At 36.6% G+C, this 13,247-nt stretch overlaps 1 protein-coding gene across 3 annotated transcripts in view; it reads left to right on the top strand.

The window, feature by feature from the left end:
* Positions 1-13,247, top strand: part of RAPH1 (Ras association (RalGDS/AF-6) and pleckstrin homology domains 1) — a 150,777-nt gene that overhangs the window by 89,872 nt on the left and 47,658 nt on the right. For all 3 annotated transcript variants that reach the window (XM_021531344.3, XM_021531343.3, XM_021531342.3), the window contains exons 2-4: positions 7,387-7,506; positions 11,021-11,126; positions 11,925-12,439. In XM_021531344.3, coding sequence (XP_021387019.2) covers positions 7,387-7,506; positions 11,021-11,126; positions 11,925-12,439 — 741 coding nt within the window. The remainder of the gene's footprint in view (positions 1-7,386; positions 7,507-11,020; positions 11,127-11,924; positions 12,440-13,247) is intronic.

Raw genomic sequence — 13,247 nt, 5'->3', positions numbered from 1 at the left:
TCAGGTTGCAATTATGGAAAGGTAGAGTCAATATAAAGACAGCTTAAAAACAAAAACCAACCCTATGAGTATTCTGCTTGATGCACTTTTCATTTTACCTCTCAAAGCTTTCAGGCAAAGAAGGGGTGGATGGGTGGGTATTCTGTGGGTGGTTTTGCTGTGGCACATCAGAATGATCTCCCACTGCTAGAAATCAAGATGATGAAGTAAACATTCTGGTATCTTCAGTGTGTTTATTTCAGGAAACTGTGTGTGCTAGTGTCAACTAAACTTAGAGCAGGAGTGTAGAAATTCTACTTAAATGCAAAGGGAGCTGCAAAGGATGTGAATATGGAAAATTATTTTTCTATTTCTTCATGCTGCTAGCCAAAAAGAGCTTGATTCTTTCAAGTGAAGAATTCTGAGTTATTATATCTATGTCTGTTTTGTTCTAAAGATTAGGTATTCAATCTGTGGAAGACCAAGGGGCAACTGTGATATGTTTGACTTTCCTGGTTAGAATTTCTGGGAGTGGGTGTTGAACAGTCTTATTAGAATGTGAGAAGGATAAGAGTGCTGTCATGAACAGCACCTAGTTTCAGAAAACCTGTGTTTGCTGTATACAGCATTGATGTGTTTTGGGGGATTCCAGAAGCAGTGAGACAGTTTGCTTTGATGTTATGATCTGGTATCTGATGAAGATTTTTTTATTCTTCCAGTTGCTTTTTCAAACAATTGTTTCATTAGCAGTTGTTAAAATGTAAGTTATGTGTTCACTTGTGTGCTATAAATATTTATATAACAAACTTATAAATAATGTAAAGAAAAATATTTTTATGATCTTAGTGAAAAAGGTTGTTGTTTGACTGGACTTGAAATACAAACAGCTAGAGGCAAAGGCAAGTTCTTGTACAGGCATGTGCCCGATTTTAAGAGGAGCATTAGAAATCATGCTGTGGATGTTTGAATAACTGTTACTTTCAGCAGCCTTAGATGATCTTTTATTAAAACTGTAGCCTGTGCAGTTCAAAACATGCATTTTCAGACAGCAGATTTCTTTTCTGTGGTTTCAGAGGTACATTCTTGCATGTTGCATGGATGAGTGGGCAAAAGAGGGAATATTGCGGGCTGTTCTCTTTTGCATCTCCTGGTTAAACCTCAAAATAAGACCATAAGGTGAGGATGCCTGGTTTTCAGACTTGGAGTTCTGCAGTCTAGACCAACTGCCTGAGAAAAAGACTTGAAAAGAAATATGCTCAGACTGTGCATAGCTTTTAAACTCTTTCAGTGTACTCTGGAATTGTCTTCGTTCTCCCAGTTGCTCTGAATAAATCTTGTACATTGTATATTCTGCTCTTGACTTCCTCTGAAGAATAGTAGTTATTGCTGAAGTACAGTGACCTATTTTAATTTTGAAAAACAGCTTAAAGAACTCATGTGTGTTAACATTTGTTTCTTTTTTTTTGCCATACTATTTCCAAACTGCTACTAATTACTTAGTTTTTTAAAAAATAGGTGTGGAATTAAATAAAAACAATTTTCCAGAGCGATGCTGACTCCCTTCCTTCATTAATGATTGGAATGTAGTTGAGTTGGACAGGACAGATAAGTTGAATTGGTGCAGATAATGTGTTGATGTGAAGAAAAACACCTTCATCAGCTGGGGAGTAAGGGAAGAAAAGCAGGAAATAGTAGACTTAAATCCAAGGTTGTCAAAGGAAAAATGAATGCTTTTTACACCTTAATTATATCTGCAGTATCTTGGCATATGACTGGTTTTTATGAAACATATATTGATGTCCAGGATTTCAAGAGCTTGCCCATGGTATTTCACAGTTTTGGTTGTGAAAGGTCTCTTTGCTTTTGATGAAGTGTCTGAAGATTTATCTTTTATCAGACATTCAGTGTGTTTTCACCTTGTTGTGTTAGTGCCAAGTCTGGAAAACTGTTGCCTGAAGCATGGTTTAAAAAAAGAAAAATGAAACTCAAAGTTGGCTAAAAACAGCATATTGAAAGAGACTTTCACTTAACATAAGATTTTTTCATGTGGAACATTCAGAATTTGAATTTTTTGGCTGATAGATTTGTATCTTAGTTTTTGAATTCGAGAGGCATTGGAATGTCTGTGCTGCAGAAACCTTGGGATGTATTCATCTATTACTATACTATTTGAAGCTTAAAGAAAACAAATGTTCTTTTGTTCAGGTTTTCATCTAGATTACTTTCAACATAAACTGGGTTATAGAACATTGGATAATGCACAAAGGGCTTCCTATAGCTTTCTAATCCCTCTCCAAACATCTTTTTCAGGATTAATTATTTTCAGAATAGTTTATGCTTATTAAGAAGAAACACAGAAATATTAAAGCAAGTGATCTGCACTGTCACTGGCTTAGTGTGCTGCAATATTAAATTTAAAGGAGGAGTGTTAGTGCCAGTTATACCATAAGATTCTCTGACTGAAAAGTGTGCCAGATCTGATTGGTCCCTGTTACATGGACAGAGTATTAATGTGGTAGAAATGAATCTATGTGCTCAAAGTACCAATCATTATTTACCATTGCTTTAACTATGGAAATGTCTAGAAACATGGAACAGGGATGTGAGCTTTGCCAGGCAGTTTTTTTAAAGCATTTTAGGTTTTTTTTTCTGTTCAAATAGCCTCATTTCTTTAAGCAGGCAGGTGAATGAATATTAGAGATGAAAGCCTACTAGAATCTTACATTTATGTGTGCACTCTGCGCTTATGTGCTCATACAGCATATTAGTATAGTGTTCTATCATATACAACTTTTTAACAGAAATGGATATTGGCATTATAACACAGGAATGATCACAAATGAAGATACTTGGATGTCCAGATGAGGTCTAGAGAGAGTATATTTCCCAAACCAATGCTATATAGTTCTTGAGGTTAGGTTTTAAAATGCAGAAAAAGTTATTTCTTGAGATAGTGTTTCAAACATTTGTGTCTTGACTACTGCATCGCTAAAATAGCTTTGTAATAAATTCAGTAGTTGTTTTTAGGAGGCAAATTGTTTTTTTCAGGATCAAGCAGAATCTTGTGCAAGCTTGTATTTAAATAATAAGAAAGGTTGGAGGTAGAAACATCAGTTGGCCAAAAGATGATATGTTTTCATTTTGGGGTTTTATGCTGTCAGTTGATTTTGAACATACTTAAGCATCTGTAGTTCAAAATTGTTACTATACTGAATTTAGAGTGAATGAACACATTCTTGTTGCTGACCCTTTATGCACATTAGTGTTTCCAGTTGAACTCAGAATTCTATTTTTCTTTCTCTTAGTCTTTGCATCATCAATGAATTGTGGTATAGAGAAAACCTGCAACTTAATTTTTTTACAACCGCTTTTTGTTAGCGCAGTGTTTTCTTTGTAAGGAGGGACTCTTTATTATATTAACCTCATAGTAAAAAATCCATTTGTCTCAATCAACTTGGTTGATTTAAGGTAGGAACTACTGTCTCAACATGCAAGTGTGCTGGATAGGGTCTCAGTGCAAGACACTTCCCTCATGTTGGGGTCTCAGTAAAAGATACTTAAGATACACTGCTGATAACTCTGTCCCAAAACTGTTGATATAATGAAAACTGTTTCTTTGTTTCAGAATTCTGTGATCATATCTTTTCTTGAAAATGTTGAAATGGTACATCTGAAACTCAGAAAGCTCTTGGACTTTCCGTCTTTCCTCGTGTGTTTTAATATCTCATGCTTGTCCTAGCATATTAAGGATATAAAAATTATCTTGAGAGGGTAAATGTTTCTGTTTTATTCCCCTAAAGTATTGGTGAGTTTTCTTTCTTTACACTGTAATTTAAAACACTAGATTATGATTAAATGTTACAACTGGTATCTTCGAATGAAAGCCTTTATAATTTTTCATAATCTAGTACTATCTAACTAACTATTTTGGAAACTAGATCATTGACTTAGAGTGATTATGAGTCTGCCTGTTTAAATAGCATTTCAGACAGACAGAATAGACACTCTCAGTCCATAGTGGATAATGAAATTATACATAGACCACACTTTAGTGCAGGAAGCCTCACTTCCATTTGAAAGACCTACACTGTGTTGGTACTGTACTTTATGCAGGTATCCCAGAATTATGCTGCTCATTTTCTTTATGTTCTACTTCAACATACACTTTGAGATAATAGGAGGTGAGGTGTTGAAAAATAACTTGAGTCCTGAAGTTACTTTGGCATGTCATGTGGTTCGATCTGGACAGAAATAAAAACTATTTAAAATCTCCTTCCCTGTGAATGTTTTAGGAATGTAAGTGGCTGATTTCAAGGCATCACACCAGAACCATTATCCTTTCTCCATTTTTTTACATCTAATTCAATTCTAAATTACTCCTTTAAGGAAAAAAACTCCAACCCAACTACACAAAACACATACAATCCCTCACCTCTTATGCTGGTTTTATTTCTTGTTATAAATAAAGATGTATCCTTAGAAGGTGTGATAATTCCCACTTAGATCATAATGTGTTAAAGTGCAGTGCATATTTGCTGTGATCAACAACAGTGAGAAAGAAAAGGGCTATAAAAAGGAAAATTTGAAGTTTTTAATTGGAATGTGCTCTCTTTTTTGAAGTGGTTAATGTTTTGAGTTCTTATGCCAAGAAGTTCATATAGTGTTTTCTGAGCATTTTGTCTCTGCCCTCATTTATTGAATTAATTCTTTAATTAGTGTCCTTTGGGATGTCTTCCAGTTGTGGAACTTGTACTAAGATTTCCTTTTACAGAACTTGCGACTTAATATTAGCTGTTTCTGAAGCAAGACACTAACTTCTGTGTGCCTTTTGCAAGTAAATGTTGACAGGCTCATAGGAAATGCAGCTGACGTTAGGAAGCTTGGGTGGGGACTACAAGGAGCTGGCAAATACTACAGGGTTCAGTGCCAGACACACTGACATAACAGTACTTCACTTGTAAAAGTTTTCTTTAGGCTGCTAATTCTGTCTTCACAGTAACTGGAACCAAAACAGTGTCTCTGATGCCAAGTCAAAATAGCTAAAGTAACACTTTATGGGAAATTGAGAATGCTTTCCATGGCTTAGATCCTCAGAAATATTAGTAAAAAGAGCAAGCTTCTTCCTTAATGAAAGGGTGAATTATGAACAGTGCCATGTAATGAATGCAGTGCAAGACAAGTCCATCTATCTAGAGTGAATGTCAGAAATAGCTCAAAGAGGGAAAGGCTAGCATTGTCAAATCTCTGTAAATACTGTGCTCTGAGTGATTTGTATCGTGGTTTCAATTTATTTGATTTGCTAGTTCATAGTTATATTTCATAAGGCACCCTTTTAATAGCTTCCTTTAGCTTTCAAATAAAAATTGTTTTCTTCAGATGTATCTAGACATTGAGAAATGTTATGTGAGCACTTCTACAGGAGTTTGACCATGTCACCTTAAGTATAATATGTTTTGTCGAGTTTATAGTATTTCTGGTCCATGTTAGAACCTAAGAAATAGTAAGGCAAAGCTTTGAAGGGGGATAATAGTGGAATACAGCTTAGGTTTGCTTTGCAGAAGTTCAGGCAGAGCTTGAGTTGCTGCTACTATGCTGTCTTCAGTTTTGTATGTGGGAGGACTTGGAGGAGGCATCATGGAGAGGAGTCTTGGTGGGGAAGGCATGCCTGGCTTACAGAATATAAAAACTGCTGCAGTCTTGGTGAAGGATGCAGCAATATTACATAAGCATATTGGTTTTGGTATAATTTCATTGTCACTCTTGGATTCTAGAAAGTGCTTCCTTTCATTCCTTAAGAGTGTAGTACTCAAAGCAAGTGGTGGAAGAAAGGAGATTCAGATGATTAATTTAATCTGTTCAGTGTTTTTGCAGTGCAGTGTGCCATGGCAAGTTAGCTTTAATGCTATGTAATGCCTCTTTTAAGGTAGGCACGTGCATTGTGCTCTCCCACAAAAGTAGAAGTTCAGGTAGTAGACTGAAGCAGTTTTGCCTAGAGCAACTGGATGGCAGTATGTTGCATCCATGGGAGATATGGGCTTCTGCTGACCTCAGAATTACAGATCACCTCTGAAGTTTCCTCTGACCTATTTTATCAAGTTAAAATGAATTAAAAGCAATATATAATAATAATAATAATAATAATAAAATACTATTTTTAAATCTTGGGTTTGTTGGGGTTTTTTTGCATTAAAACCATCATATAAAAGAAAAAGTGGATTGAGCAGTTTTTTCTCTGATATGACCATTAATCATTTTTTGTAACATCCATTTTCAGTTTGACTGTGCAATATTGGACATCGATGTCTTACAGACCAAGATTTGTCTTTTCCTGAAGAGTAGCACTTAGTTCATTTTTAAATCTACAAAATGTAAACTAGTGCTTTCTGATAGCTATGTAGCAAGTAACTATGTAGCCCATGACTTGACTAAATCAAGCTGTTCATCTCACCATTGATTTTTTGTGTAGCTCTTGCTGGGGATCTGTTCTTATGTATTTCTGGACATTCTGTAGCACATATCTGAAATTTACCTTCTGTACTGCCTGATTGCTTCCAAATTATTACCTAGATTTTTGCTTCTCCAAGTACATAAATTCTCTTCCTGAACCAGATCCTATCTTTGCCAGTATGAGTGTACATAGAAAGGCATGTTGTCTTAGCTCCATAAAAGGGGTGGGAGGACATGTTTGGAAAAGAGATTGAAACAAAATATTATTTTTCACTGAGATAATAACAGATAAACTTTGGAGAATATTATCTTTATCTTGGTCACAAATTTGTTGAATGAAGAAGGATCTGAGAGATGTTATGGTGACTCTTTACTTCCAGAGAGAAGTTCCTTTGTTGAATAAAAATTGTGCAGTATCACTGAAGTGATCTGGTCAGCATCCAAGATTTGAACTGTCTCAGGGGATGTATTGCTGACATTCTCTATGGCCTGTTAAAACATTTCTGTTTACAGATTGTAGTGATCTATTTGTAGTGCAGTGAGACTGCACTTCCTGTGGTTGAATGGTGTTGCTTAACTGTGGTCAGCTAAATTCCTTGGACAGGAGTTGGATTTTTCTAATGTAATGTCAATAGATTCTGCCAACAATAGCTGGCAATGAAGGCACATGCAAGGTTAGCATGAATTTCTGATGGTATATTGCATATTGTGAACTCTGTTCTTAATAATTTTCTGCATCATTCTGACAAAAGTGAGCTGCAAAAATGGCTTTGTAATTATCTATTACAACTTCCATACTAAGTCCTTACTAGTAAGCAGGAGTTTTTATGATCCTTATGGATGAACATTTGCTTTGATTTATGAACACTTTCAGAAACATAGTAGCTGACGCCAGTTTTCTTAGACACTGACAAGAAAGTTTGGGCATCAAACTTTTTTTTCTTTTTTTTTTTTTTCCAGATGGAGCAATTGTCAGATGAAGAACTTGACCATGGTGCAGAAGAAGATAGTGATAAGGAAGATCAGGATCTCGACAAGATGTTTGGGGCCTGGCTGGGTGAATTGGACAAACTCACACAGGTGAGGGAGGTTTCAGTCATCTTACAGAATAATTTTTTGTTTGTATTATGTTTCTTTTTAGTTGGATGCCAACTGCTTGACACTGCCACTTGCAACAAGGCAGACCTGTGACCAGTCCAGTAATCTTTAAAGGTTTATATATTGGCTTGTTTACCCCATCCTGAGGTTGTTATATTCATTTTGTTCAACCTGCTAGTTTGACCTATCACAAAGGGTATAACAGTTCCTTCCGAGAATTATAGAATTGATATTTTGTCCTTAAGTCTGTAGAGCAACAAGGACTTCAGCTGACAAGAGACAGGCTGTGTCTTGAAATATGTGCTTTGACACTGTCCAACTGTAACAGCATTTATTTGTTGCACCTGAACAGCAATAACAAAAAATTGTTAATGCTGCCACTGATGACCTAATGAGATACCCTGATACACCCTCAAGGACTCACCATTGTTCCAGAGTATCTTCCTGCATCAGTAAAGCAGCTGATAGGACATCTTTCATTCTTTCCTTCTTTTTAGTGCTTTTCCTTTGCTTCACAAGCAGATACTGCATTTTGTATGGCGTGCTGCACTCCTGGGGTGATCAGTCATTTCTCTGTGACTGCCTGCAGAGGGTGTTTCAGCTGTGTGAACTACCTGAATAAAATAGTTAATGTTCTCCCTGTTTGTCATATAGAATTAAGCAGAGGTATGATAAGTGAAGGTTCATTAAGCTAGAGAAGAGGCAGTTTTTCCTCACCTTCATCTTGCCTGAAGGAAAATTGAGCTAATCATGTAACAGGAGTTCAAATTCAGGCTCGTCTCTGTTACTGTCTCTGCCATCAAGTTCTAAATGTATATAGCACTATAGGGGAAAACAGTTTATTTTCCTGAGCTCACACATGCAGGGCAATAAAGAATCCTGCCTTCTGAGATGAATGGAAGACTGTGACATTAATCTGTATATACTAATTCCTGCTGGTTTTTCACTTATTTGAAGGGTTTTTAATGGTGTGAATAATTTTGGGCTTTGTAAATCACTTTGAGTGATGATATTCACAGAGGAGCACAATGGGTCTTGGACCCATTAAGCTTTGCTTAATTTCAGCTGTTCTGCAGAACTGTTGAGCTTCAGTGACAGCAAGATTCCCTATGTAACACATTCTACTCCAGGGGCAGAAGCTTCTGACCCTGTCATGTACTTACTTGGGTCAGCAGCTGGATCAGAGCTGCCCTTCTTACAAAAATCCTGGTATTTATTATAACAATCATATGGGCCATCATAACATAACAATTCAATGGGTTTTAGACCCTTTGTTCTCTGCCCCATTTTTTAAAGGTATGAGTGGCCTAGAAATATAAGGATACTTTACTTGGAGTTTATAGCTATACTATTGACATGCAGACTTCAGGGTGATGTCTCACTTTGTTGTTGGTCCATTGGCAAATTACTTAAAACCTACTAAAAGGTACTTAATGGTAGGACCCATATTATTTGGTTCTTACCTTCATATTGCTGTTCAAGACTGTCTGCAGCATAGCCTGACAGTTGCCCTTCTATCTCTCGCAACTACTGAGAAATGACATTTCCCCCAAAACTTTGAACGACCTCATATTGTTCTGTATAAACAAGTTAATGGAGTTGATTGTGTCTCAGATCATTTATTTGGACTGTCATCAAATCTTGATGGGGCTGTTCCAATGAAGTCCCTATAAAGGGAGGTGATTAGAGTTGATGAGATCCAAAGTGCATTCTCCTGTAGTTTCAGTATTTTTTGCTATCTGTCAGCTGGACATCAAGACCACCAGGAGGAAAGGCTTTTGTCCCTGATATCCTTGATCTTTAACTTCTTTATAGATTTCCTAATTGTTTATTTTTAGGAGATTTAAAGTAAGACCCAGATGTAGCTGCTTTTTAAAAGATCTGAAATTGTTTGAATGCCCATGGGAATCATTTCAATTCACTTTCACTCTTTAATTTTTGGTCTAACAGAAGTCTCAAAATCTGCTGCCTGTGTGAGCAATATTTGACGTTGATGAAGGGTGTCTTAACATTTATTCTGCTTAAGTTATTCTGCTGCACGGTGCACGTTAAATGAAAAAAAAAAAAAATACCCTGCTTCTCATGATTAGTGAGAATTAAGCTTTTGGGTGCTGTTGCAGTTTTTAGCAGTTCTCCAAACTGCTGGTTTAGCAGTTCTGGAGAATGTGCTCAGATAATGGTGAGGGCATATCATATGTGTGTCCAATGATCTGCAATAACTTTAATAATGCCTGTAAAACATGGTAGGGGTACTTTAACTAGAATATATTTGCTTCACAGGAAATCTTTTGTAGAAGTCTGTGGGTTTGGGCTGAAGGAACAGGGCCTAACTTGCCTTTTCTGTCTCTAGTTTCACTGATGTCTCTAGGGTTACAGATTTTTTTTTTTTTTAAGTCCAGGCCAAGCTGAGGAGAAGAGGGAACTCAGGAAGAATAAACATTAGGGGAAAAATTAGTGCATTTGATCTTTTTAACAAAGACTTGACTAAAGATGTAGAAAATGAACATAAAAAGTTTACATGAGAAATGTTATTCTGTTGAAACTAGAAGATACTTTTCCTTCAGGCAAGCATATCTTCAGGAACTCTTTATCAGTACAAGCCTTGCCTAATTTCAGATGTTCTGCAGGCCTGTTGAGCTTCAGTGACAGCAAGAGCTGGATTCCCTATGTAACACATTCCACTCCAGGGCCAGCAGCTCCTGACCCTGTACTTCTTGGGGTCAGCAGCTGGATCACAGTGCCCAACTGCTTGCTACTTACGAAATCCTAGTATTTATTATAGTACTATATCCATATTAACCATCATAACATAACTCAGTGTGTTCATTAAAAAGTTTCTTTTCTTAACCTCTGCTAGTTTTCCTAAAAAAATGTGCCCTACATAAACTGGCTAGGGTTGGTTTTCATAACTTAATGTTATTCACAGGAAAGACTATTGAAAAAAAAATCTGAATTTAGTGAATTTAAATCCCTGTTAATAAAATAGAATTCTTCACTCAATGTTTTTAAGCTCTTTCACCAGAATTATGTTCATAAGCTAATGGTGGATATCTTAGACCATATTTTAGACTTATCCCAGTTTGAATGTTATGCAGTTTCATGCAGAGAGATAGTTAAAGGTAAGTCAGCTGTCTGTTTCAAAATGAGCTAGTGTCTAACACCATTGAAAAAAGCATTTGGAAAATCCTTCTATCTGTTTCAAAATGAGCTAGTGTCTAACACCATTCAAAAAAGCATTTGGAAAATGCTTCTATCCTTTTGATTCTGGAAAAAAGCAGAATGTGTTTAACAACTTTTCTTCATATCTGGAGTCAAATCTTTGTAGTATGATGATGTTTGTTTTCAGTCGAAAGCCTGAAAACCAGGGGTGCTTTTATATATGCAAGTAACTTTTGAAAAATTTCTCTTAGAGAAAATTAATTCTCATTCATCTTAAGGAATTGGACAAGCAAACCTTTGCCAAATTTTATTTTGCCCTTTTTTTGATCTTTTTCAGAGTTTGGATGCAGACAAGCCTGTTGCACCAGTGAAGAGGTCACCTCTCCGCCAGGAAACCAATCTTGCTAACTTCTCATATCGCTTCTCCATGTACAATTTGAATGGTTTGTTGAATTATTTACCATATATAGTTTAAGAAAAATACTAGTTTAAGAAAAAAACCTATTCCAACTATAAATTAAAATATTGTAAAATATAAGAACACTTAAATACACTTACAGCTGAGGTGAAAACATATTTGCTGAAGGTGTTGCATTCTGGTGTCCTTTTCTTTCAAGTATTTGAGTCTCCTAAAGCATTATATTTTACAACACTTAGTATTTGAGAACTGTAGTGTAGTATTTGTATAGAAAAGCTTGTTGTAGGATCTGGTCTCATGAAAGAATGACTTAACTGGGAAGAAAGAGAATCTTGTTTTATGGAACAGAATGCAGGAATATAGCTACAGAATGCTTTCAGAATAAACAGAAGGAAATCTTAATTTAAAGGTTTGAGTATGTATATAGTATTTTTGTTTTGGTTTTGTTTTTTTTAAAGCTGTTGCATTACTTTAGCAGAAAATGCTTAGCAAAACATCTGTACTTTTTCAAAAAGTGAGGCACAATAATACACAAATGTGTTTTTACATTCCGTTCACAAGAAAGCAGTTTCAGATGTATTCTGACCATTCATGGACTTCTTTTGCTGACAAATGGGTTTAATCTAAATAGTGTGAAAGTTGCACTGGTCAAGGATAGTAGTGCAAATGAATTTTGGTTCAGCAGTGCACAGATATTTTGCACTACATACAGATGGGAAAAGAAAATGCTGCTTCCTTTGCTCTCTTAACTATTACATTTGATAACACAAAGTGAGGCGTTGTAAATAACTCTGCACATACTGACTACTCTTGTTTGTTGCAGAAGCCCTGAATCAGGGGGAGACTGTGGATCTGGATGCCCTCATGGCTGATCTCTGTTCCATAGAGCAGGAGCTCAGCAGCATTGGCTCTCATTCAGCAAACAATGCTGCAGTGAAACGCCTTGCCACGGAACCCAAAACCCAGAAACCGCCTGCTAGTCGACCTCCCACTAAGCACAGCAGCGTGAAAGGATTGTCCTCCTCTGCTAAGGTGACTAAAGCATCGCATGCCAACGTGTCTCTGGATGACATCACTGCACAGTTGGAGAAGGCCTCTTTGAGCATGGATGAAGCAGCCCAGCAGTCTGTTGCAGAAGACACCAAGCCAGTGGTTACTGCCCAGCACAGGAGGACAGCATCTGCTGGCACAGTGAGTGATGCTGAGGTGCGTTCCATCAGTAACTCCTCCCGTTCCAGCGTGACCTCGGCAGCTTCCAGCATGGACTCCTTGGATATCGATAAGGTGACAAGACCACAGGAGCTGGACTTGGCATCGTTAGGGCAACCAATCACTGAGGTAGGATGTCACTAATTCAACATTTTTTTGGTTCGGGTCTTTCTCTTCAGACTTACACCTCATTTTCTGTGCTGGCACTCATAGTTAAACATTTGCAGTGCAGTGGGGTTGATTGAAGACTTGCTTTTACAGGAACTACCCATATTGTAGCTGCTTCTTTCTCTGGTTTTGGTTGTGTCTACAAGGAAACATTTTATAAAAAATGTATTTAGGGGGTTTTTTAGGAGCTTTCCCCATCTCTTCCTCCTCTCCAATCAATCATGCATTTTAATGTTTTTATTAGTTTATTATTAGGTAATATTTTTATTCCAAGTAAATATTGCCTTTAATTTAAATCTGAGGAGTGCACAGCTGTGGAAAAAAGAAAGCACAATTGACAAAATTCTATTCCTCTTACAGTACAGTTAATACCTGAAACACATGGAGCAAATTTGCTGCTATTTAATACTCTTGTTTAATGTATGACAGGAGGAGCTCTTTGAAGCAATACACAATACAGAAAAATAACTGGGCTGCAACACAACATTAGCAGATATTAATTTCGGATTTGGATGCTTTGACATTGATTAATTAGAAAGGAAACTTAAGTAAGAACATCCAGTTTGGTGAACATTGCAACTGCTAGTGACTTGAGAGAAAATGTGGAAAATGTATTTTGAGAACTTAAACGTAGAGGTTCTCTTTAAGGAATACTCTCTGAAACAGAAATCTGACCTGTTAAAATGTCAGTTGTACTAATATGCATGTTCTCTTTCATGAGAGAAAACTGGAACAAGCTGAGTTTATTGTAAACAATAATTAAAACAAA

The sequence above is a fragment of the Lonchura striata genome, chromosome 8 (genome assembly GCF_046129695.1).
Source record: "Lonchura striata isolate bLonStr1 chromosome 8, bLonStr1.mat, whole genome shotgun sequence".
NCBI lineage: Eukaryota > Metazoa > Chordata > Aves > Passeriformes > Estrildidae > Lonchura > Lonchura striata.
Note: the sequence above shows the minus strand (reverse complement) of the source record. Positions and strands in the feature narration are given on the sequence as shown.